Source organism: Aquila chrysaetos, chromosome 15, assembly GCF_900496995.4.
Source record: "Aquila chrysaetos chrysaetos chromosome 15, bAquChr1.4, whole genome shotgun sequence".
In the NCBI taxonomy this organism is placed as follows: domain Eukaryota; kingdom Metazoa; phylum Chordata; class Aves; order Accipitriformes; family Accipitridae; genus Aquila; species Aquila chrysaetos.
The window spans coordinates 30,412,129-30,436,305 of NC_044018.1; the positions used below are offsets into that span (position 1 = coordinate 30,412,129).

Below are 24,177 nucleotides of genomic sequence, written 5' to 3' on the forward strand. Positions count from 1 at the left end.
CCCTCGCCAGAGTGGGAGAAGCAAATTGCTGGCCCACCTTGCTTCCTGGGGCTGTGGCCGTGGCCGTCCGTCCGTCTGGACCGGTGACTCTCCAGCTCTCAGCTGTCCCGGGGGAGCTGGCAGCTGCTCTTCCTCTGTCTCTGCCTGCTTCAAGCGTCCGAGGTTTGGCTTTAAGAGCTAACACCGTTTCCCATGCATGCCACAGAGCTGCGGTGGTGGTGGTCTGCATGCGGGGGGATGAAACCCTCCATGTTTACTGTGGCGTTCGTCCGCAGCATCGCAGCTTTGCTGCCGGGACCACCGCTTGCTGCTGGTGTTGGCATTCACTTTCCAAGAGGAGTGCCTGGAAAGCGCTGTTCGGATATGGGAGGATCAGTGTAGTCTGCTGGGGTTGATGGTGAAGTCAGTGGTGACGGTGTTAAGCCCAGGGCTGCAAAGCAGCCTTAAAGGAACTTGGGGTAGAGTAACTCGTCTGCTCCGAGAAGCTGTTGGGCAGTTTTACTGGAGGAGGAGAGTCTGAGCAGCTTCTGGAGGCTAACTCTGACTGAGCTCTGCTTTCTCTTTCAGCAAAGTACCTTAACGATGGATATAGAAGACTGTAATGGACGATCTTACATATCTGGTACGTCTGCTCTTGATTTTTGCCAGCTATTTTGGGTTGCTAACGTTTTAAGGTGCTCAGTCTCATCCTCTGGGTATAAGCTGTCCTGTGCTTGGCTGCTTTGCCCGAGGCTGTGCTGCTGTCGCCATCACAGATTAAGCATTGAGGAACAGTATTCAGAACATCAGCATGTTTCATTAAGTATCTGAGAAGTGTTAAAGCCCATGGCAGAATAAACAGCTAACTGAAAAAAGGATACCTAGGCTGAGCCTTGGTAGTTTACGCTGAAGTTTATGTGCCTGTGTCTTCACCTGCTGAGCCGGTGGGTGGCTGCTGGCATGCCAGCGGTAGGTGAAGTTTCAAGCCTAGCTGCAAGTCGAAAGGAAAATGTATTTCCCACAATGGCTGTGCAGTCCCAGTGCCGAAAGGTCTCAGGGAGCCTGGTCATTCCTTCAGAGCTCCTGGCTGTGCTCATGAAACGGGTGGTTTAGTCCCACTCTCTGGTATGCTGAATGCACGATGCCAAATCCACGACTGGAAGCAGTGCGATATTTAAGACCCCCGCAGGTGATCTCAGCTGTGCGCCTCACCAAGTCCAGCGCTGTTGTCTATCGGTGTGCGTTAAGATTAAAACCAGGCTGAGTTCCAGACATAAAGCCATGAAATGTCTGTGGGGAGAGGGGGAGGCAGTGTGGGGCTGGCCTAGATCTGGGTGCTGGAAGCTGCTGGTGTGCCAGACTGCTCCGTAACCGTCAGGTTCGCACGGACTGGAGCTGCCATGCAGGGGGTTGCAGCCCCAGTGACCATCTCCAGAGGGGACCCTGGTGGCACTGGGGGGATTTAGATTATCTGGTGGCCTGCAGAAACCTGGCTCGCAGCTGGTATGGGCTGTAAGTGAAAGCTGGTTTGGTGGGATTTGTTCTTATCTCTGGGGGACTGGTGTTTGCAGTGTGAACACACCTCAGTTTGTCCATCTTTGCTTGGGAGAAGGGGGGATTAGAGTAAGACCTGATGTAGATTTAGAAGAGGCAAAGCCAGAAGAAACTCTCACGATTACCTCATCCAGCCCCAGCGACATGAGAGGCAGGAGGACGTCTCTGTGCGAGCCCTGCGAGCTGGAGGAGCTGGGGGGGTGCTGGGGATGAATGGCTCAGCAGGGATGAAGGTCAGAAGTTGAAGTGCATTGGAAGGGAGAGAGAACCCCGGCTGTTCTAACGAGCGGTTGCGGTGGCCGGGACTTGGTGCATTGACAGAGCTGCGCGGGGGACCTTGCACAACGCCCATTTGCATAAATCACGTTACATGTTGCACGTCCTGACAAAGTTCATCCTCGGAGTTATTGTGTGCTCCTTCTTTCTATGAAGATTTCCTCCGATCCCCGGAGGATCCCTGCTCGGGTTAGACGCTTGGCTCTTCTCAAGGCGCTCGCTGCAGTTTGCTGCTCGGGTTTTAGTTGCCAGAATGTCTCCACTAAATAACAAAATGCTTCCCTGAAGCTGGCCGATCGCACTGTGCCAGGGCGGCTGCCTTCTGGAAGCGGCTGCTTTCTTAGCTTCGCTCAGCTTTCTGCTCAGCAGAACCGCGTCCCCCCGGCACTCGCTGCCATCCTCCAGCGGAGTTTGGGGGTGTGTGGGTGTGCTCAGCGCGGAGGTCTACGTCGCCTGCAGAGCTGTGGCTTTGCTTTTCCTCAGGGAGTTCCGTGGGTGAGCCTCCCCCCTTTCCCCATGGTCCCTGCGGCAGGTCCATGATTCCCCGTGAGTGTGGAGGTGCTGCAGCCCAGAAAGAAGGTCCGAAAAGAGGCAACGGAAAAAGCCTGTCTCCCTCAGCACAGCCTGAATCCCTCTTGGGGTGCATGTGAGCTTTCAGTGCTGGAAGCCCTGGGGGTCCGAGGTTTAAGCAGCTCCTGGAGTTTGGAGGGAAGGGGAACGGTTAAAGGACAGGAGAAGGGAAAAGCAGCATTACCGGAGCTCTGCAGGCCGTCCTGGCCAGGGTGGACTTTCTTTTTTGAGTTCCCTGGTACTTGTGGAGCAAAGCCTATGCTGCCCAGCCTATCTGCCTGGCCTGGGGGTCAGAGCAGGCCTAACGAAGATCAGCTAATCGTCAGGGTCAAGGCCTGCCAATTAGCCGCTTCAGGTCGCTGAGCTGCCGTGGATCTGAAATGACTAGAGGAAACAAACAGCAGAGTTCTTGAAACTTGTTTCTGTGAAATATGTTTAATTAAACGAACTCTTAAAAAAGAAAAAGTTCATGTTCGTCAAATAGCAAGGTAACCGAAAGCCCGGAAACTCCTCGTGAATGTGAAATACTTTTTCTCCTTTGAATTCTTCACAGGAAAATAAGTCAGTCTTGAAACAGCTCTGGTAGAGACAGAGTCGTTACCACAGAGGGGGTAGGAACAAGGTGGAGGCGGGCAAGAGACCTCTCCGTGCTGCACGGTGGCACCTCCTTGGGCTGTAAGTCCTTCTGTAGATGCTTAACCCAAAGAAACAGCGTTCGGATCGTGCAGATAACGGCTTTGCTGCTCTTTGCTTGTGTCGGTCCTGTGTGCTGGGCAGCACTGTCATTTTGCAGATAGTAAAGAAGGGCTGAGCACCTTGGTCTGTCCAAGCCAGCACAGCCCTGTGCAGAAGAAAGCACCAGAGCAGCCTCACCAGCCACCTCATCCCAGACCAAGGATGCCCCGTGCGGGCAGGGTGGGATCGGGTCCCCGTACCACTGCAGTTTCCCGCAGGATCTGGCCCTCCCTCACTCCCTGGGATGGCCGAGCGCCCTCGGAGGTCTGCCTCTGCTTCTTTTGCCTGTATATGTGCATGTCAGAGGCTGATGGAAGACAGGGGATGTTTTCAGGCTGTCCTCCTGCCCCAGCTTTGCTCCCCAAAACACCCCAGGTCTCCTTCATTTTACCCTCTTTTATTTGGGTGCTGGGCACCTGAGAACAGGGTTAAATGCTCTCAGCTCCTTGGATAACTGGGCTACAGACAGACGAACTGTCTCTTGCCTGACGTTCAGGTTTCCATTTGTTTTTTTAGAGCAAATGAAATGTGACCCAATATTTCCTGAAATCTCAAGTCTGAAAAGTTATCAGAGAGGGAAATTGCTGAGAGACTGTCGAAACCAGGCGCTGGTTGCTCCCAGGGGTGGGATAGTGCTTCAGCTCTTGCTGTCAGCGGCGGGCAGCCTGCCCACCTTCCCGGGGCTCCGAGCTGCTCTCAGGAGCCATTATCGGGGGTCCCAGTGTCAGACCCCCTGCTGCACGGAGGGAAAAAGCCCCGTCCCCGGTGGGGGGGGGGGGTGTGTGATTTTCTGGCAGAGGGGGTCCTGGCTGAGGTCCGTGTGGCTCTGCGTGGGTTTGACAGCGATCCCTCCCAGGGGAGCAGAGACTCTTGGCAGTGCAAAGGTTCGTGCTGGCCTGACCCGTGTTTCGGGGAGGGCTGGGTGCCAAGGATCAGCTCAGTTATCCCTTGGTGCTTCCAGTCAGACGGAGATTGGGGATCCTTTGGGATAAGAAGGATCCTTTGGGATCTGGAGGATGAAGCTAGCTGGCAGAGGAGCTGAGCTTTGAGCTGAAAATGGGATGCTGTGCCCTGCCTTTATGCTTGAAGGGACCGAGGAGAAATTAACTTCTTCTTTCTCCTTAATGTTGAACTTAAATTCTAGTGTGGGGTTTTTAACCTTTCTCTAGTACATTGGAGATTGGCAGTAGCTGGGAACAGGTTGTAAAACAGTGCAGCGGGGTTCTTCCTGCTGTCAGCATCACCTGGATGCTTTGTTAGTGAGCCCTGATCACATCTTCAGGGTTAAACCTGGGACCAGGAAGGGGGGTTTTTTGTAGGACGGGAACTGCACGCCAAGGTAAGGTCACCTGGAAACTCTGCCTAAAAACATCCTTGCAACTTGAGGCCGTGGTCTCGTGTGTCGTGACTGTGGGCTTTGGCTGTTTGATACGGATACGCTTGTGTATGCAGAGTGCTGGGAAGGTGTGAAGTGCCAGTCTTCTGGGCTGAGCATCTGCTCCAGAGCTGCCTGGCTCTGGCGTGCCGTGGGTCCGGACACACCGGATGGTTGGGGGAGTTTAATATGAGACAGTTTTGCTCCGTTTCTGGAGCTGAGGACCGAGACTTTGGTGTCCCCATCCCTTTTCAATGCAGGAGGGTCAGAGCCCAAATGAGCCATTGCTGATGGTTAGGCTGATGTTGGGGACGATGCTGTTCTCCCTCCGGTCACTGGATCCTATATTTCGCACCGATACGATATTTCGGGTCCTCTGCCTGGTCGCTGAGCCCCTGGGCAGCCGGCTGCCTTGTGAAGGCAGAGCAGAGATCCTGCAGCATCCCTGATCCCCCATCCCCTGCCCGCTCCCTCCTCTCCCTCCTTAGAGCATCGTCCCTGGCTGGCTCGGCGCAGCTCCGTGCTTTCCGAAGGCCACAGCCGCGTGTCCCCGAGCCAGGGAGAGGCACAGCCCGGGTTCCCGCTCGCCATGCCGCCTGACTGTAAAATGACGGTCGTTTCCCTCGCTTCCAGGAATCTGCTCTTCCTGGAAGGTGAGTGGCTGCGTGCGCCCTGCCAGCGACGCAGACATGCACACGCAGCCTGGGCTCCAGCGCTGTTTCCAAGGAGTTGGCTGTGATAACACTCCAGGGTATCTCCAGCAAGGTAGAATAATGCGAGTTAAACGGGAGCGGCGGGGGGGAGGATCCTGAAATAACTCGGTGCCGTCTCTGCTCGCTGTCTGTGCGCGGAGGAGAAGGGGTGCAGGGGGCTGTGCTGGGCAGAGGGACTGACTCTGGAGGGTGATTTATAGGTGTCTGAAATCCCCTGTGCTGGCAGGGAGGAGAGGGAAGGAAAGGCCTGACCCCCCTGAGATGCCCGTGGAGGTGAATATGAGTGAGGTAGGCTCAGGATGCTGCTTGTGATGTACCGAGACCCTTTGAGAGGGTCGGTCTCACCCCATGCAGCAGCTGTTTGGTTTTCGGCCTCAGGATGTGCCCCCAGCCTGCAGAGTAACGTGGGGCTAGTTCCTTCTCGGCAGCAGGGTGCTTTCCTCCACCGGGCTCGTTGTTCAGCCTTCTCATTAACCTCTTCTGCTGTGGCTGGCAGTGCACGTAGGCTTTGCGTGACTCAAACTCGCTGGCAGCAGCTTGCCAGGCTCACCGAAGTGTGGGGAGGGGAGAGGGAAAGGTCCTCGAAGTCTCTCCCACTGTGACCCCAGGAGGAAAGAAAACCTCTTTAAAATGCTGCCGCGGGGAGCTGGGGAGGGTGAGGATGGTGCTGGGGTGTCCCAGCTTGGTGTCAGCCGAGCAGCGATTTAGAAGATGCTGTCTCACCGAGGGCAGTTACCATAAATGATTCCCATGCTCAGCGAGGCTGATGAGCTCAGCGTCCCAGTAGTCATCAGACAATGGGATGAACTGGGCTCGGGGAGCACCGAGAGAAGAGTTTCTCCAGATGCAAGTATTTAGAAATAACATTCCCAGCTGTGCTGAAGGCGTTCACGGAGCTTCTGCACTTTCCATCGTGAAACTCCGCTGTCCCCGTCCCCACAGCATCGCCGAGGAGCGGCCACTACAGGCAGCTGCCCAGCTCTTGGGTGCGCGGTGGGGAGGGCTGGCAGGGGACCGGGGGTTTTCTGCGTGCTGGCAGACGGCAGGTCTTGCCGGAACAGAAACCTGCTAGCCCCTGATGGGGAAAAAATGAGTATAGCCTGCCGCGCAAATGCCTTGGGCTCGAGATGATCTGGGCTTGCTCCTGGTAGGCAGCTGTATTGCTGAATTAGCTTTCCATTGTGAATGGGCAAGGGCCTGGTTCCAGGGACTGCAAGGGTCTGTCCGGGGTGGGCTCAGCTTCCCAGGGACGTGAGTATCTGCTTGGGAATTGTCAGTTCAATAGGGACTGTCGGGGAGGGGGATCCCTGTGCCTGGCGAAGGACCCCGCTCGCCCGGGCAGAGCAGTGGGGTCAGCCTGGCAGATCAAGGCATGGGTCGTTTCGGTGGGGGATTGATGCTTGTGCGGGGGGGTGGCCTGGCCCCCTCACTGCAGTGCCAGCCAGAGCTCCCTCAGAGCCCTCCAGCGTGGCCTGCCAACCCCTTTCCCCTTCTGCAACCTCTCTGCAAGCCAGCGAGTTGAGCAAAGCATGCTGCTGCTGTCGGGAGGACGCTGGCTTGGGGCTGTTGTGTCTGAGGACGTCACAGCTGGAGGACTGTGGTCCAGAAAGCACCAAGCTCCTGTCTAATCCCGTGCTGGTGTGCGTGGCAGTGTTGTTGGGGTAAAAGCTGTGTCCTGAAGCCCCCCGAAGGGCCTGTCAGCAGCCCCCTTCCAAAGCAGAGGTACTGGGAAGAGGGCTTGGTGGGGTGAAGCCAGTGGGAGCCCACAAGCCATGCTTCAGGCATCACTCACTTGTGTTTCCCTCCTCCCAAAGGTAGTGGGGATTCCTCTCTGGAGAAGGAGTTCAGCTCGGCGATCGTGGGACCCACGGTGAGCACACCCAACAGCCAGCACTCCTCCCCAAGCCGCTCTCTCAGTGGTGAGTACGCCGACTTAACTGAAAAAAGCCATGCCAAGGTCTGCCTGTGTTGTCCCCAAACCCTGCACTCTCTCAGGCGTGACATAAATTCTGACTTCCCGCTGTGACAGATTTCTCTCTGAGTCTGACTCTTTGTTTTCCAACCGAAGAGGATAAAACCCTGCTTTGGTCTCTGTGCGGAGCAGCTGCCCGGTTACTGATCCTGGGCACCGGCTGTTGCTGAGCCCGGAGTTTTTCAAATGGGCTGTGGTGATGCTGAGGACTCGGGGTCTTTCCTTGTTGTGAATTTCACCTTGACTTTCAAGCAGCTGCGTGTTCCAGACTGTTAATGATTGCAGCTATGGAGGGGCTGCAGAGCCATTGGTTGCTTTGGAATAAGTTATTTTTTATATCCATCTAGATGGCTGTGTGGGAAATGAGAAGCTGCTCCGCTTCCTCTCGTGTAGTAGCTGGGGCAGGTTGGAGTCCGCGGTGTGCACAGCAGTTCACGTAGCAGCAGAACTCTACCTCTACGTGAATGAGTCTGTTGGGAAGGTATTTGTGTAGCTGCAGGAGGTTCAGAGAGCCCCTGGGCATGTGCGGATACACCAGGAGTGCCACAGGGTGATGAAACACGCCACCAGCTCCCAGCCTTCACCTACCCCTGGCCAGTCTGTGCCATTTTGTTCAGGCACCGGCTTTGCCATCGTGTCTCTCCATCCTTTCTGCCTGCTCCCCCCCATCAAGAAATGAGCAGAAGAGGGGAGAGGCAGCATGCTCCTCGGGGAGCTCCTCTTCTGCCAGCTCTTGTCAGCTCGCCGTGGCACTGCAGAGCAGAGTAGGTGTGTGCCCCCTGAGGTCTTGCCTGGTCGTGCCTCTGCCTCCATGTGCTCTCGCCCAGCAGAGTGCCGTTGGCCGAGCTGGTGGCTGGCACCTGACAGGGAACTAATCCAGAAACGGGACTGGTGTGGGGAATCTCCTGTCCACAACATGAAGCTTTCCATCTCCTTCCCTGTCTACTAACGGAATTCTTTGCTTTTTATTTAAAATGAATGAAACTGCTTTTTCAGTTATATTTAAGAACCTCCCCCAGAAAATAGGTCTGATTTCAGAGTTGCCACAGTCTGTCCCTCGTCCTGGCATGCCGTCCGCTCCTGTTGCTTGCTGTGGTGATTGACGAGAAATGTGACATTTCCCTTGTGCGTTGAGGAATGGCGTGGCCCTGGATGAGCTCAGTACGGCTGGTACAGGCTTAACTTACGTCGCAGCCTTCTCGGGGCAGAAGTCAAGTTTCCATAGGCCCTACATGCCGTTAAGTCATGTTGACGCATGAAGAGAAGGAGCGCTGAGACAAGACAAGTTGGCAAGTCCCGCTCCGAGTTGCACTCTCGGTATTCAAGAGCCAACAGTTGGGCTATCTCTACCGGATTGACTCAACCAACACCGAAAAGACCAGCACTGCTCTGATCTTCCCCCTCTCCTGGCTTCTAGCATGCAATTGCCTATTGCTTTTCCATAGCAGAGAAACTCCCTTGTAATTTATCCCTGTGGGCTTCCAGCAGTTAGGTGCTTGGGACACCTCTGGTTAGGCCCTGGCGTTTGAAGGTTGCTCTTTCTGAACCAGGATAAAATAAACCCAAAACATGACGTTTTCAGAAGTGGTAATGTTATGAATTAGCTCTGTTGCCATTTTTTCCTCTTATTACTTGCTATTTATTTTACATTTGCCCTATAAAAACGCTTAGAAGCTCTGCAAAGAAATGAAATCTTCGCTTTTTCGCAGAGGACAGTTCTGAGAGGTAACACAGCCTTTTCGCTTGATCAGAAGCAAAAGGAATTGAGCACGTGGACTGACTGAAAGGACAATAACGATCCCTTCCCCTTTAACAGCAGGATGCTAGTGATGGTATTGCCTCTGATCTGACTTGACTTCACAGCTGGTTCATCCAGCAAGCATCATGCCCCAGAGGAGCAAGAATATTATATAACCTGTTCTGCCAGCAGAGACTTCTCTCCAGTGAGACCGGACTCTGCATTGGTTCTGAAAGGAGAATTACAGAACAATAGTTGGCGTCCCTTCTATGCCCAGGAAAAAAATAAGTCCCCAGGGGAATGGGAGAAAAAAAAAAAACAACCAGAAAATCAAAGTGCAGCAAACGTCAACTCATCCAGGCAGCTCCCGCCACCGAGAGAGGAGCTTTTCACTTCGTGTTTGTGCACAACGGCGTCTGTTTGCGCTGGGTCTCCTGGATGCTCCCAGGGGAGCGTGGTGGCACCGGCCAACACATAAATAAAGTTCTGCTCCCCCCGCAAGAATGCTTCAGCCGCAGAGTCTCCTCCCGGTCTGCAGCCAGCGGTGACTTTGGCCAGTGGCTCAGCAGACGGTCTGAAAGTGCCTCCGATTGCCAAGGCCGGGTGTATGCACAGTTCACGTTGCCTGGAGCCTCTCTGGGAAGGCAGCATTGTCTGCTGCAAGGATCCAGGAAGGGAAGGAGGGGAGCAAGAGCCAGAATTCCTGGGCTCTTCACCCGGCAATAAACCTCATGCAGTCTCCGATGAATCACTTCCATGCTGCTGCTCCTCGTTAATCCCCACTTGTGAAGCTGTACCTAGCTCTGGGGAAGAGCCAGAGCCCTCCTGCCTGCCGTGTCGAAGGTGGTGCGGAAGAGGAGCTTTCCTCTCCAAGCACGTGGCCTGGCTCCTCCGGGGCTGCGTGTCCGCCATTCCCAGGGAGTGGGAGGTGCGGGTCTCCCCGGGACTGGGACCGTCCTGCTGCCACCATCTCTGCTCTCCAGTGTTCGTGCGTCCTTGCTCGGTAAGCGACCCAAAGCCTTCCTGCTCGCTCACTGGGACGGATCATCCCTGCTGCAGCCGATGGGAGAGTTTGTTCAGAACCCCCCCCAGGTTTTAAAGGTCAAATCCTCCCGATGGTTTGGTATTTGGGATGTTACCAAGGTTTTCTCGAATCCCCTTGGCTGGTACGCTGCATCTGTCGGCGTGCCACAGGCGTCCCCGGACCGTGGGTGAGCGTTCGCGCTCTCACAAAGAGCTTGAACGAGCCCCAGGGGTCGAGTCAGCACTAGATCTGGAAGCTGCTGGGATTTCTGTGTGGTTGCGCTCAGTCTGCTCCGTTCTCACGCCTGTCTCCACAAGGCAGCTTGGACTCTGCAATCTCCTACCCTCCGGGCAGCAGCAGAGTCTCCTTTGTGTATATAAAGTTCAGTTCCTCCAGCCCCCACAGCTCTCCTCTTAAGGGATTGGGAAGAACCTCCTGCTTTAAATGGAAGAAATAAGAATCTGATATTTAAAGGGATTCTGTAAATATTTTGTTCAAGCCCGTGGGCTCAGTGCATGACCATGTGGATGACCTGGATTCGACTTTATTCCATCGTCATCTTCCTCCGGCCTGCCAGGACCAGCACTATGGGAGCAGGTAGTAGGTGCGATCGGCCAAGGAGCGGCCATCCCTGGCTGGATAGCACTGGGGAGCCTCCCCAGGGCATTCCCTCTCGCTCCTGGCTGCTGGCAATGGCTTAAAGTGGGAGGAAACTTTCCAATTCGATCATTTAAAGTCTGGGTCTCCAAACAGGCGACTTTTCACTGAGGCTGAGGGTGTCCCAGCAGCAGTTCTCCCTCGAGCAGAGGGTACAGCTGGCGTCACGAGGTGTGGGATGATTGCTCCGACACTTGGCCAAGAGAGGAAGTGTGCAGGATCTGGGTGGACAAGTTCATTGGGAGGTAGCGGAGGGAGGAGGGGGAGAGGTTTCCCCCGTCATTCCCTCTCCCGGTCCCCGCAGGGCTGCAGGTTGCTGGCAGCGGAGGGAGCAGAGCGGTCCTCGTCGTCTCGGGGAGTGTTTGATTTGTGGCATTCCACAGATCATTAGAGCAGCCGGGAATGTAGGTCAGGGCTGGCGCATCCCCTCGCCAGCCTCCACTCCTGATGCTGCAGGAGGAAGGAAAGGTAGCGGTGGGGAGGGAAACCTGGGGGCTTTGCTGCAGCACCCGTCCTGCGGCGGGGAGACCCACCTGCTGCCCTGGCCCCGCGCCCCTCTTTCATCCAGCTTTAGTGGGCTTCTTCAGCATGGTTCCTTTGGCTCCTGCCCTCTCTCTGCTCTTGTCTGGACCAAAAACGCTGCAGAGCGGCTGCTCTTGGGAGTCACCAGCCCTCAGCTGTGGGACCTTTCCCTTGTCCCTGGCATCGCTCGCATTCACTTCCCTAGTTTCACACAAGCCTTCTCGGGGTTTTCGGTGCCCAAACACCACCCCACAGGTGTCTGCATGTTTGTCCCCTCCCTGCATTCACCATGATTCCTGCAGTGGTTGAGGGAAGCAAAGTGCTTGGCGGTCGAGGGAAGGGGAAGAGGCAGAGCTGCCTGCAGGGAACCTGGTCCGAGCCAGGGCTGCCGGCAAGGCAGTGATCAGCATGCCTTGGGCAGGGGTGGGGGTTTTCAGGCAGCATCGTCCTCTCTTCGGTTTCTTTTTTCTGCCTTTAGATAGTTGATGGATCCCAGGTCTCGTAGCAAAGATGAAAACTTGCGGTGAAGCAATGGCTTCTCTAATGAGCCGAATTTACTGACTATCCAAGAGACTCGTGTTAAGCTCTTTGTGCTAGTGGATTTTGAGCCCTTTACTGATTCAGAGTGTCAAAATTTGGTGTCTTTGCTTCATCTGCAGTACTTTAAAAGTACGAGTGGTTTTTCTTTCCCCTTCTGCCTTTGAATTCAGGGAACTAAATGTCTTTTTCTTCAGTCAGTCACCTTACAAGGCAGGATGCAGAGCAGTAATCTGCGGGGTGTGCAAACAATCCGTCCAGCCCATAACCTCCTGTGATCCGTGTATGATGTCTGTTCTTGAGTAGTCGACAAAATAAGATGCACATTTATCGCAAACAAATCACTTAACTCATTACAGTATTTCTTTTAGGAGTAAGTGTTGCCTAAGCTGTGCTCCGGACTTCTTTAACTTAAGAGTTTTTTCTCCACTGACTGTGTCTTATCCCTTCTGCCTCCTTGTAGCAAATTCTATCAAGGTGGAGATGTACAGCGATGAGGAAGCCAGCCGGCTGCTGTCACAGGATGATCGGATGCTTGAGAAGGAGGACAGTGTGATCGTGGAGGACTCGCTTTCGGAGCCCCTGGGCTACTGTGACGGGACGGGCCAGGAGCCGCACTCCCCCGGGGGCATTCGACTGCCCAACGGCAAGCTGAAATGCGACATCTGCGGGATGGTGTGCATTGGCCCCAACGTGCTGATGGTGCACAAGCGCAGCCACACTGGTGAGTGGCAGCCCCGAGGCTGGCATTGCTGCTGGGGCAGGGGCAGCATGGGCTGGAGAAAAGCGAATTTCTGAAGCCAGGTGGCAAGCATGTGTTGACTGGTGGGCACAGATGCTGTGGGAGATGGGTATTGGGTCCAAGATGGGTCCCCAGTGATGGCGGCCAGAAGATGCTAGTGAGGAAAGGTCCAGGAAAGCGCATGTAGCTGGTCTTTCCTCGTCACTGTCCAACCTCCAGCAGCAGATCTGTCGCTCCCTAGGTTGGGGTTCACATCCAGAGCACTGCATTTGGTAGTTAACCTGGGGCTTTCCCTCTCGAACAGGCTCAGCATTGCTGAACCCGTGAATGCTTCTGGTCTCCCAGGCTGTTGGTTTGAGAGCTGCTCCTCTGCAGACTTGGAAAGTGCTTTTAATTGTGAGTTTCACCCACTGCTCTGGTTTTGCAGGAGAAAGACCATTCCACTGCAACCAGTGTGGAGCCTCCTTCACCCAGAAGGGAAACCTCCTGCGTCACATCAAACTGCACTCTGGCGAGAAGCCCTTCAAATGTCCCTTCTGCAACTACGCCTGCCGCAGGAGGGATGCGCTCACGGGCCACCTGCGAACACACTCCGGTGGGTAGCTCTGGCCGGCCACAGGCTGGGAAGGGGGGAGGAGGCAGAGAGAACACACAATGATGGTACAAAACCAGGGATTTGAGGCCAGCTTCCAAAAGCGCGAGCCTCAAGCTCCCAACTGACAGCAGCCAAACTTGGTCCCTTATCGGCTTCCGACTTGCTGCGGTCGCCACGCTGCTGTCGTGGTGCAGAGCCGACCTGCCAAAGGCAGAGTGTGTGCCTGGGGGAGGTTTTGTCGGTGTCTGGTTAATGGTCTGGGAACTCCGCTGACCAGAGGGCCGCCTGCGGGGCTTTGTGCTGCTGTGTTCCAGTCATTCCTGGGGGTTATTGCATCTCTTACTTATAAAGATAAATGTTTAATAGATTTTATTGAGTCAAGATAGGTCCCACCCTTGGGTGTGCCCTGCCCCAGTGAAAATGAGTGCTGAGGGGTTTTGTTTGTGTGTTGTTTTGACATTGTCCTTTTTAAATATGACATTTGAGATGTGGTTTTCACCCTCCGGTTCCGTGATGTAACAGCTGGCTGGGGCCATGGGTGGGAGTGAAGTACGCCAGCCGGCCCCCTGGTTTGTGATTGTTTTCCCTTGATTTGCGTACCGGCGTGTTTCTGTGGTGCTGCTGGGGCTTTTAAAGTTCACCCAGATGGCTTTGAACACCTGTGACTCTCTCTAACCTTTTGAGTGCTGCATGGAAATGAGTGTCGTGTGCTTCCTTGAAGGAAGAAACCTGTCCCCTAAAGAGCCTGTTCTCATCGCACCTTGCCCAGGAGCCCAGAAGCCTGCTCCCCCCTCACAGCCTGGCCTAAGAGCCTCGATGTTATTTAAGTTTCTGCCCTTCTCAGTTGGAGGGTGTGATGCTCTGGGCTTAAGCTACCATCTTGCTGTGGACAAATCTTGCCACTTTGCAGTTTCTTTTGGGATTTATCTCCCTCCTGCATACACATCTGAGACTTTATGGGAGATGCCGGAGGGGAATCCGGGTGGTTTGACCCCCAAAGCAAGGTGCAAAGCCTGGAAGTGGGGCTGTTGGTTCTTGCCTGGCATCTGTGTGGGAGGAGGTTTGGGGAATTTGCAGGAGCTTCCCATCCATTATATTTTTGTCTCTGGACATCCCTACTGCCAAGGGACAGCTGCTTCTCAGTGTAAAACTTTTTTGGTCTCTGGTTTGGTTCTCCAGCGTGGCCGGAATATGGCAGCATGTGGCGTTTCTGATACCCAGGTGATCGGGAAAGAGTTGGTTTCACCCTGGGGGAGGAGGTGAAGTTAGCGGCCCCAGGCTTTGCCAGTTAATGGGGAGAAATGCCAAAGAAATTCTTTCCCCATGTTCTTTCCTAATCTCTAAAGGTGGGGAGGGTTGGAAAAAAGCAAGAAGGCAGTAGTTGGAGGTAAAAACCCTCATGTCATTAACTCCAGAGAGCAAAGAGTGTGTGCGTCTACTCCCGCCCTGCTCAGAGGGTGAGGAAAGCCAGGCTCCGGTGACAGCCCAGCTCCCTGCAAAGCACCGTGGTGGCTGCTCGGAGCAGCTGAGCCACGGCCGCTCCACCTCGAGGCCTTCAGCTCTCCTGACGAGTCCTTCAGTCTGGAGCAATCAGCATCATCCATCTTCCTCCCCTCCGCCCCCAGCTGCTCCGAGCGGCAGCAGCTCGGCCAGCGTGCCGAGCCGCGCTCCATCTTGGGCAGCGCTGCATGGGCTCGGGGAGGAGTTACCGCGGTGGAGCGGAGGGCTTTGGCATCCATCCGCAGCGAGCTCGCCTTGCCGGCAGCTCTGCCCTCTGCCCTTCCAGGGTGCTGCTGACAAGCCCCTGCCTGGGCACCTTCAGCGCGCGGGTTTTTGGCAGGGGATGGGTGCTCCGAAGCTGGATGGCTCCTGGATTTTTGAACAAAATATTCTGGTGTGTCTGGAGCAGAGTCCCATTAGGAAGGTCTCCATTTTTTGCTTTGTTTAAACCCTCCTCATCCCCTCCGTGTTGGCATGTGGGGTTTTGGGGCGTTAGGTAGCTGAGCCCCATTCCGGGAACCCTGACTCGCTGGCAGCCAAGAGAGTCGTGAGGGCAGATGTGCAGACCTGAGCCAAGGGGCACATGCTGCACCAGCAGCTCCCGTGGCTGGTGAGATCCTGCTCCAAGCCTGCCTCGTGCTCGCAGGGGCTTTCTCCTAATTAATGTGCATCAGGGGACCCCAAGCCGTCCAGGCCCAGGGATGCAGGGTCATTTCTGGACTCCTTGGTCATGTCTTTTCTTGTGGGTCAAGATCCCCCTCTCAGGCTGTGCCTGTCCACCACGTTTGCCCTCACTGAATGTCCAAAGGTGGGTCCTTCACAGAGCTGTGCCGACGTCTCCCCACTGCCAGGCGTGGAAAGGGTCGCCTTGAGTCCTTCAGTCAAGAGACACAGAAATGGGACAAGCCCTCACAACATATCAAACAAAAATTAGTCTTTATGGGAGCTAATTACTAAGAAAAACCTTCGTTTAATGTGGATTTCACAGGCAAAAGTCTAGCGGTTACCCTGCCTGGGTGGAAGGCAGTGGGGCTTGGCTTTCCCTCCCTCTGCCTTAACTAGAGGCATGTGCGTTTCATGCCATCCCCATGAGGGACGCTGAGCTTTCATCTCAGAAGATGTGCTGTCCAAAAAAGTGAGGTATTAAAATCCAGATCAAACATGCTGCGTTGCTCTGAAATAGATCAGAAGCTGCAGCCCACACCCGGGACAGCTGAGACGAGCCGCTGGTCCCCTGAGACCTTCCTCCCTTTTAGTCCTCACTGCTTCGCAGCCCAGTAAATAAACGAACCTGGAGTTTGTGTTCGGAGGGATCCTTTCTGTTTGTTGTACTTGGTCAGAAGAAACTTCTCCTGATGGGGCCCCGTGGCGAGGAGAGCGTCCCCCTTGCTCACGTTTTGGGTATTACATTAGTGAAGAACTTTGGGGATCCTAAACAGACCTCGTTGCTTGCTGGAAGCCTCTCGCTCGCGTTAGGTGACAGATGGACCAAGTCCACCTGAGACACGAGCATGTGTCGGTGGGTAAAAGAGGACATTTTCAAAGAACAGACTAAGGAGTAAAAGGAAAAGCGACTGATCGCAAGGCAAAGCCCGGCTCAGGACAGAGCCTCCCTCCTTGTCCTGCAGCCACCGTAAAACCCTGTCCCTGAGCCGTAGCTGACCCTCTGCGAGGGGAAACCCAGCGCAGACTTAGCAAACCACCGTGGCAGGGCATTGCTGCGGCGTGGGCAGAGCCCCAGAGGAGCCTCGACGCTGGGAGCGAGACCTTCGCTGCTGAGGTGTGTGGGCAGGAGGACAGCTCGGTCCCCGTGTCCCCAGGGACCTGTCCCAGCATGGTCGGGCGATGGCCAGGTCCCAGGCTTCTCCGTGTCCTGCTGTCCCCCTGCGCCGCAGGCAGCTGCCTGCCCCCAGAGCCCCGAAACACAAGCTGAGGCAGGGACAGGGAAGGCTGGATCCTGAGGAAATAACTTCAGGGTATCCATGCGGAGCTTCCTGGCTTGGAAAGCCAACTCCAATCCTAACGCAGCCATCAGGGGAGCTTTGTGAAGCACAGACGCATGCAGGGGTTTGGGTTGTTTTGTTTAGGAGTAACAAAACCGAGCCATTTGGGGAACTCTTAACTTTAAAAGCTGCTCAAGTGATGGAGATTAATGGACGAAATGGAATTTGGAGTTGAGGCTCTCGCATCTAAATTGCTAGATTTGAGGAGTAAATTTCTAACGCACATTTTTGTGTTCGTACTTGGAGGCTAGTGGTATCCTTGCCTCCCTTGGGACTGGAGTAAACTAATATTCAGCTGCTCTGCGACAATGCTGCTGCCTGGGGAGGGCTGGGAGGAGAGGTTTGCACTTGTCATCAGCTTCTCCAGATTGATTTCTAACCCGGAGCTTCAGTGGTGAAATCCATGGTGGCTCCTGGACTCCTGGATCTGCCTGCAGCTTGGCTGAGCTGCGAGGCTGGGACTGGGCAGGGGTACGGCTTGTGTGGACGCAGCCGGTCTCCTCATTGACCGCCGCTGTTTGGGGCTGCTGCGGTGGTGTTTGGGCAGGATCCGGTACAAGCTGTCGCAAGAGGAGGTGCTGGCCCTGCTTCTCAGCCACAGTGCAAAACACTTCACATGAATCCAGGTGTCAGAGCTGGGGCGTGGGGTAAATGTGAATTCACCTACAGCCTGAAAATGTGGTTTTTTTAAAAAGCAGTTAAAGGTTAAACCACAAGCTGCAAAAAAACCCCAAACAACCCCTTAAATCTGACAGGAACAGAATGAGCCTGGTCTAGGTGGGTTGCAGCAGACAGCACACTCCTCCCTGAGCCTTGCACCAGAGCTGGACGGGGCAAGTGTGACGCAGCCATGGGGCTGGCTGACGTCCCTACCGGCATGTCCCGGGCAGAGGGTGATGGGCTCTGGCTTCCAGCAAAAGCAGCTGATTTCAGGGCATTGCCCTGCTGCTAAAACCAGCCTCCCCATCCCTGGAGCAGTGTCAGAGGTAAAGGGCACAGCAGTTCTTGGGCTTGTCTCGGACTCCACAGTCCCTGGCTGTTCCCTGGTGGACCCCGTCCCCCTCCCTGGCATGGCACGGCTCCACGGTTTCGTGTCCTGCCTTTTTTTGGGAGGCGAGCTCCTGGTCGGGAGCGATGTCCAGGGAGAAGGGAGCGTGTGGGGCTGTGCCCTCCATCCTGGTTGAGTGCCCGGGGGGCGTGCAGGGGGCTGTAGAGCCCACCCGCCTCTCTGGCTCATCTTCCCTGCTCTTGCCTTTTTTTCCCATTAGCATCTTCTTGCCTAACGAGCTGTCTGCCCTAAAAGGCATCTGAGTGTGATCAACCTGCAGCAGCAGGTCACTTGAAGCCTGGATCCCTTTATCTCCCTCCCAGACTATTTAATGGGGTGGGGCCCACCTTGGCCTTTCCCCATGCCCAAAGGATGTCGGCTGGTCTGCTGCCGTGATTATACCTAATTAGCAATCACCCGGCGAGCGGCACAAAACCCCCATGTCAGCATTTGCATTTCCCCATCCCCTGCGCAGACAGCAGCCTCATGGCACGATGGAAACTGCGACGGGGTTCAGAGATACCATCTCCCCTCGGGAGGGGTCATGATTTTTCACTGTAAGTAGTCTGCTGGTTAAAACACACAGATAATGACATGGTGTGTGCAGCCCGCTGTGAGGAGTGCCGCCAGCTCTGTGGCACACGGTGGCCACTCTCCTTTGTCTGGTGGTCGCTGGCTGGGAAGGCTGAACGCTGACCTGGGGTGGCTTCGGTGATTTTCAGTCAGGAGTGAGAAAACTGGGAGAGATGAGAATAAAAATGTGTCTGGCGAGTGTCTTATCACAAATCTTGGTGAGGGGGCAACCACCTGCTGGCCAAGCCACCAAGCACTCTGTGGTGAATGGAGGGTGAAGAAATGCTTAGAAATGTTTAAAAAGTTTGGGGGGTCCAGCTGCCCTCCTTAAATACTGCCTTTGCCATCAGGGCTTCCAGCACGAGGGTTTACCTGGAGGTGCGTAACGTGGCCAGGCAGCTGCTATAAACCTGTATCGCTGGTGTCTTGGGAGCAGAGTGTAGGTAAAAGCCAGGTCAGAGACATTTTGGTTTAGGTATTTGCCCAAATTATGATTTATTTTCATAGCTCCTCATCTATCAAAATCCAGGAGCATCCGGCCCTTCTCCTGTGGCTCTCTGTCAGGGAGCGGCATTTGAGGAGGCGAATTGTCGAGCTGCTGGGGTGTGTGCAGTAGCTGTGTTTGGGGTAGATGGTGGTCAGGAGGAAGGCTGAGGCAGGAGCTGAGAGCTGCAGGTCGTAGCTCTTGCTCCCAGCTCTGGAAACTGTTGCTCAAGACGTGCCGGAGAGGTCCTTTCTCCGCGGCACAGCTAGATGGTGCAGTGGTCTGACGGCGAGGGTCGCTGCCCCGCCGTGACTCTCCCTGTCAGCCCATGCCTGCCGCTTTTCTCTCCTGTCAACGCACATCCAGCCCTTCCCCGGGCTCTTTGGCGAGGGCACTATGTCTGTTCTTACGGCCAGGCTCTGGTTTGCCTGTTTTGCAGTCTCCTCCCCCACCGTCGGCAAGCCCTACAAGTGCAACTACTGCGGCCGGAGCTACAAGCAGCAGAGCACGCTGGAGGAGCACAAGGAGCGGTGCCACAACTACCTGCAGAGTCTGAACACTGAACCGCAGTCGCTGGCCAGCCAGCAAGGTCAGTGCCGCGGGACAGCCAGGTCGGGGGGGCCGGAGCCCTGCTGTCCCCTCTGGGGACATGACAGGGGGTCCTAGCAGGGTGGGAAAACCGGAGCAGGGGGGCATAGGTTCACTTTCCAGCCCTGTCTCTGGCTGACAGGGTTGAACTTTGGGGACATCCTTCCCATTAGAAAAGGGGGGGTGCTGCGTGGGGGAGAGCGTGAGCCCCGGAGCTCTCTGTGCCCCAGTGATCATGGGATGAAAGGTGCTATGCGTGTGCGTTGGTTAATGCCGCAAACCTCTGCAAGTGCAAAGTGTTACCTCCCTGGTTCCTCCCCTCGCCGCCAGCCAAATTTTAAAGCCCCCTGAATCAAAACACACCCTTGGCCCGTATTTCTAGTGCAAGAACTACCGAGAGTGTTTTCCATAAATAACAGAATGCAGCTACGACACCATGATGTAGGGGATTTACCCCTGTGGGCAGGTGTCTGAAACGGGCACCGTGTGGCTTGGAAGCAGCTTCTGGCTCCTCCGTGGAGCCTGCAGACTCCCCCGTCTTTGCTGCGCCAGCAAAGAACCGAAGCTGGAGCCTTCCTGGCTCCTCACCCTTTTGGAGCCGGACCTGGTCCCGCTAGAGCCACCAGTGCTTACGGCGAGGTTCACTGGTTAAGGCCGCATGGCCGCTTTAACTGGACGATCCGTAACCTGCGGGGCGTGGGACTGGCGGAGCTGCCCTCGCCAGCAGTGACGCAGGGCAGGTCTCTCCAGGACGGGGTTGAGAGCCGGCAAGAAAAGCGAGGGCACTTCGATCCATTGAAGCCGGCTCCTCTTCCCCAAAGTGGCAGGAGCGGGCCCAGCTCGATGAAGAAGGGAGGCGGACCGGCTGCCGGCGCTCCCCTGCGACCGATTCACCGACGGGGTAAGCTCTGGGCCTGGAGCAGGCAGCCCGGGAGCCTTTCCGTAGGTCCGTCCCAGCTAGCAGAGGGCAGGAGCGGCGTGCCTTGAGCGCTGGCTGCGGATTCTCCGGCCTGGGTCGCAGCGTGCCCGTCCCGCTCGCCCCGTCCCGTGGTTGCCGGCTGAACCGGGTTTCCCTTGTCTTGCCAGGTGACGAGATGCGAGACCTGGAGATAGTGCCGGACTCTCTGCTTCACCCCTCGTCCGATCGGCCGACGTTTATTGACCGGCTGGCGAACAGCCTCACCAAACGGAAACGATCGACACCTCAGAAATTCGTGGGTAAGGGGATTTTCCCCCCCCTTGCTTCCTGGGCAGACAGGAAAGAGGAGGGAGAGGGGAGCCCCTGGTCGCTGGAGCCAGGACTGGCCCCCCCGGGAGCAGAGACTGCACTTGGGCATGCGGCTGGTGTTCGCATAGCGCCTTTCATCCCCACGATCCTGGGACGGGGCAGGTCTCGCACATGGTGCTGGGGAGGGAGAGGACATCGGGGGGGGGTGGATGGAGGGAATGTACCCCAAAACCAAGCCTGTCCGTTCTGACGCCGCTCTCCTTCCCGGCAGGGGAGAAGCAGATGCGATTCACCCTCTCGGACCTCCCCTTCGACGTGAACTCCGGCTTCGAGAAGGACGTGGAGATGGTCTCAGCCCACCACCCCCTCGACCCCTCCTACGGCAGCTCCCTGTCCCTGATGGGGGGGGAGCATCTTCGCCCCCTCCGGCTCCCCCCCACAAACTGCATCTCGGAAGTCACCCCCGTCATCAGCTCCGTCTACACCCAGATCCAGCCTCTGCCGGGCCGGCTGGAGATGCCGGGGAGCCGGGAAGCCACCGAGGGCCACGAGGACGTGCCGGACGGGGTGCAGGTGGTGTACCGGGGCCGGGAGCAGGGCGTATCGCCCACCAACGGCTGCCAGGACTCGACGGACACGGAGAGCAACCACGAAGAGCGGAGCTCGCAGCTGCCGGCGGGGAACTGCGCCAGCAGCCGCCAGAGCCCAGCCTACGCCAAAGAGGACCCCAAGTTGCCGGAGGGACCCCCGGCTGCCCGCTCCACGCCCAGCTCCGCCAAAGAAGCCCTGCGGGTGGTCAACGAGGACGGGGAGCAGATCAGGGCCTTCAAGTGCGAGCACTGCCGCATCCTTTTCCTGGACCACGTCATGTTCACCATCCACATGGGCTGCCACGGCTTCAGAGACCCTTTCGAATGCAACATCTGTGGCTACCACAGCCAGGACCGGTACGAGTTCTCCTCCCACATAGTGCGGGGCGAGCATAAAGTCGGCTAAACCCACTCCCCAACTTCTCTCCCCATCCCCCCCAGCCCGCCCTCAACTCTTCCTCTGTCTCTAGCTCAGCCCCTCCACCCTTAGGGCATGGAACTGTTGGTTTTTCTTTTATACTCCTTTGCACTGACTTTGGCTACAAAAAATATTTAAAAAAAAAAATATCAATAACTAAAAAAAAAAAACCAACCCCGACAAGGGGGAGCTCTTAACAATTTGCCTTTTTATAAATGGAGTTATTTAAATATTAATGGACTTTTTTGTGCTTTTCCCCCCCACCTCTCTCACCTCCCTCTGTTATTTATTAAGCTTTTTAGTTTCTCTTTTTATAACTCTTCTCCCCCCACCCCCAAAGTCTCACTTGAATTTTTGAGACTGTTCTCCCGCCTCTCCCGCCCCAGTCCCGGTCGGCTCTCCGGCACGGCGCGGGGCCACGCGCCAGCCTGGAGCTCCGAGCCCTTTCCTTGGTGCGAGCCCGGCATTGCCCGTCCCTGCTCTCGGGCGAAGCGAACCTCAGATTAGGTGCTAAAAACCCCCGGGACTCCCCCCTCCGTCGGCCCCGAGCCCCCCCGCATCTAGCGGGGGGCTGCTGCACCCTGAGCTTTAATGAGTTTAAATACATGGAGCATAAAGCAGGGACCCCCTCTGCCTCCCCGCGGGGCCGGTTATGCCGGCGGCGGTGCCGGCAGGGCCAGATCGGTGAAGCTGGGTTTTGCCCGGCTCCTCTCTCCCACGGTGTTTGAAGCCCCCCGTACGCCTGGCCCCGCGCAGGGGGCGATGGGGGTCCGCAGCCCTCCGCTTCAATGAAGGAAACGTAAGCCAGGAAGATGGCGAGCGTCCAGGTGACGGCTCCATTCTGCTATCTGGGATCTTCTCCTCCTCCTCCTCCTCTTCCTCGGCGCAGGCCAGTATCTCCAGCCCGCTCTGCTGCAGGGTTTGATCCCCTACGCTGCCCGCCGGCGGTGGGGATGCCGGATCCGGACCCCCCCCCCCCTCGCTTCCTCTGCCCCCAAAAGCCTTCTCGGGCGAGTTGCTCCTTCTGGCATTCCCCGGGGATCGTTGGGGTCTCCCTGTGGTCCGGTGTCACCTCTGTTCCCGCAGCACCTGCCCTGCTCTCGCTCGCACGGAGGAGTCGGGGCGGCGGCACCCTGAACGCCGGAGCTTTTCCCTCGGTCCCGCCGGCAGCGGGACCCCCGGGACCCCCCCCCCGTGTTCGGAGGGTCTGAAAGAGGGTGGGAGGTTGGGGGTGTCGTCTGCTGCATCGAGCAACTGTCTTCTAAGCCCCTTTCCCCTGGGACAGGCTCCGAGCGGCCCCGGGGACAAATTCCCGGGAGCCGGACGGTTTTCGGGGGCGAAATGCCGAAGGAAGGGGCTCCCGGTCCCGCAGGGGGTCCGGAGCCGGGGACCCCCCGGGACGGGGTCCCCTGGCAAAAGGGATTTAGCGGAGTCGGGGAAGCAGCCGATAACCAAAAATAAAGCGTGAGCCCGGCACCGATCCCTGGCGGGGGCCGCGGCAGAACCGGCCGCCGCCTCCTTGGTGCTCATGGCTCCCACAGCAGCCGGGACCCCCGGCCGCAGGCCCCCCGCCCGGGGGGGGCCCCTGCTTCCTACCCAGGCCCAGGATGCATAAAACGCCCCTCAGCAGCAGCCGCTCCCCGGGGCTCTCCTGAGGTTGAAACCAAAGGCTGTTCCTTTTTCTACGGACACAAACACAACCACCTCACGCGGCGGCAACTCCCGTTGCCCCTATTTCCCATTTTCTTTTCTTATTTTATATATATTTTTTTTTCCTCCTTTCTTGCTTTTCTGTTGATGGTGTCAATGGGGAGAGGGGATGGCTGAGCCGGGGCTTGGCTCGCCCCTTCCCAGCCCCTGCTGCCGATAACCGGCACCGGCAGAACAAGTCGGAGCCCCCCCGCGCCCTGTCAGCGCTGAAACAAACCCAAAAAGGGGTTTTCACAAACCGAAATGGAAGCTCTGCAGTTTCTGACCGCTCTTGGGTTTTTTTTTTTCTTTCCATCTCTTTTCTTTTTCCTGTAAAAGAGTCTAAAACAGAAATGTAGGAATTTTGTAAAACTCCAGGTCGCTTTACTCGTGTAAATATCTATATTTTTTAATCAGATGTATGAAGAACAAACGATGATGTGCAATACCCCGGCCCCCCGCCCACCCACCCCACCCCCCCCCCTCCGCCGGCTACGGCCCCTCCTTCCTTTCTAACGAGTTTTCATTTGTATATCGTTAATGGTTTTGCTGTCGTCTTTGTTTTTCCCTTTTTTGTGAGGTTAGACTCGCTTTTGGACAAAAAACACCCCCTGCCCCCCCCCCCGCCCCGTGACCGCAGGAGCTTTTGTATCTGTAAGATATTGTAATTACCTATTTGTGTAACGAGATCTACTACTGTAAGTTTTGTACTGTACTGGCTGAAGGTCTGTTATAAATAAACCGGAGTAATTTAACGCCTCCCCCCCCCTTCCTGCCTCCCTTCTGTGGGGTGGGGGGCTCGGGGGGGTCAGGACCCCTGGGGTCCTGGTGCAGGGGCTGGGGGACGGCAGGGTGGTGGGGGGTCCCGCAGAGCTGGGGGTGGGGGGGAGGACACTGGGGGTCCCCTAGGGGTTTGTTGGGGGGGCGAAGGACACTGGAGGTCCCCCCCCCCATGAGCACTGGGGGGGGCAGGATGAGGGTGGGGGCCCCCCCCGAGTTTTGGGGGGACCAGGACCCTGGGGACCCCCCAGAGGTTTGGGGGTGGAGGGGGGACACCGGGGGTCCCC

The 24,177-nt window shown here is 56.4% G+C and overlaps 1 protein-coding gene across 6 annotated transcripts in view; it reads left to right on the forward strand.

Moving 5' to 3' along the window:
- IKZF4 (IKAROS family zinc finger 4) overlaps positions 1 to 23,871 on the forward strand; it is a 31,593-nt gene extending 7,722 nt beyond the window's left edge. For 2 of the 6 annotated variants that reach the window (XM_030036916.2, XM_030036915.2), the window contains exons 2-8: positions 568 to 622; positions 7,017 to 7,121; positions 12,116 to 12,376; positions 12,822 to 12,989; positions 19,037 to 19,186; positions 20,272 to 20,403; positions 20,685 to 23,871. In XM_030036916.2, the coding sequence (XP_029892776.1) occupies positions 583 to 622; positions 7,017 to 7,121; positions 12,116 to 12,376; positions 12,822 to 12,989; positions 19,037 to 19,186; positions 20,272 to 20,403; positions 20,685 to 21,409 (1,581 nt within the window). In that variant the 5' untranslated portion in view covers positions 568 to 582 and the 3' untranslated portion in view covers positions 21,410 to 23,871. Of the gene's footprint in view, positions 1 to 567; positions 623 to 5,122; positions 5,255 to 5,396; positions 5,491 to 7,016; positions 7,122 to 12,115; positions 12,377 to 12,821; positions 12,990 to 19,036; positions 19,187 to 20,271; positions 20,404 to 20,684 lie in introns of those variants that run through there. The other 4 variants (XM_030036911.2, XM_041128931.1, XM_030036917.2 and 1 more) reach the window with 4 other exon arrangements.
- The last annotated feature ends 306 nt before the right edge of the window (positions 23,872 to 24,177 follow it).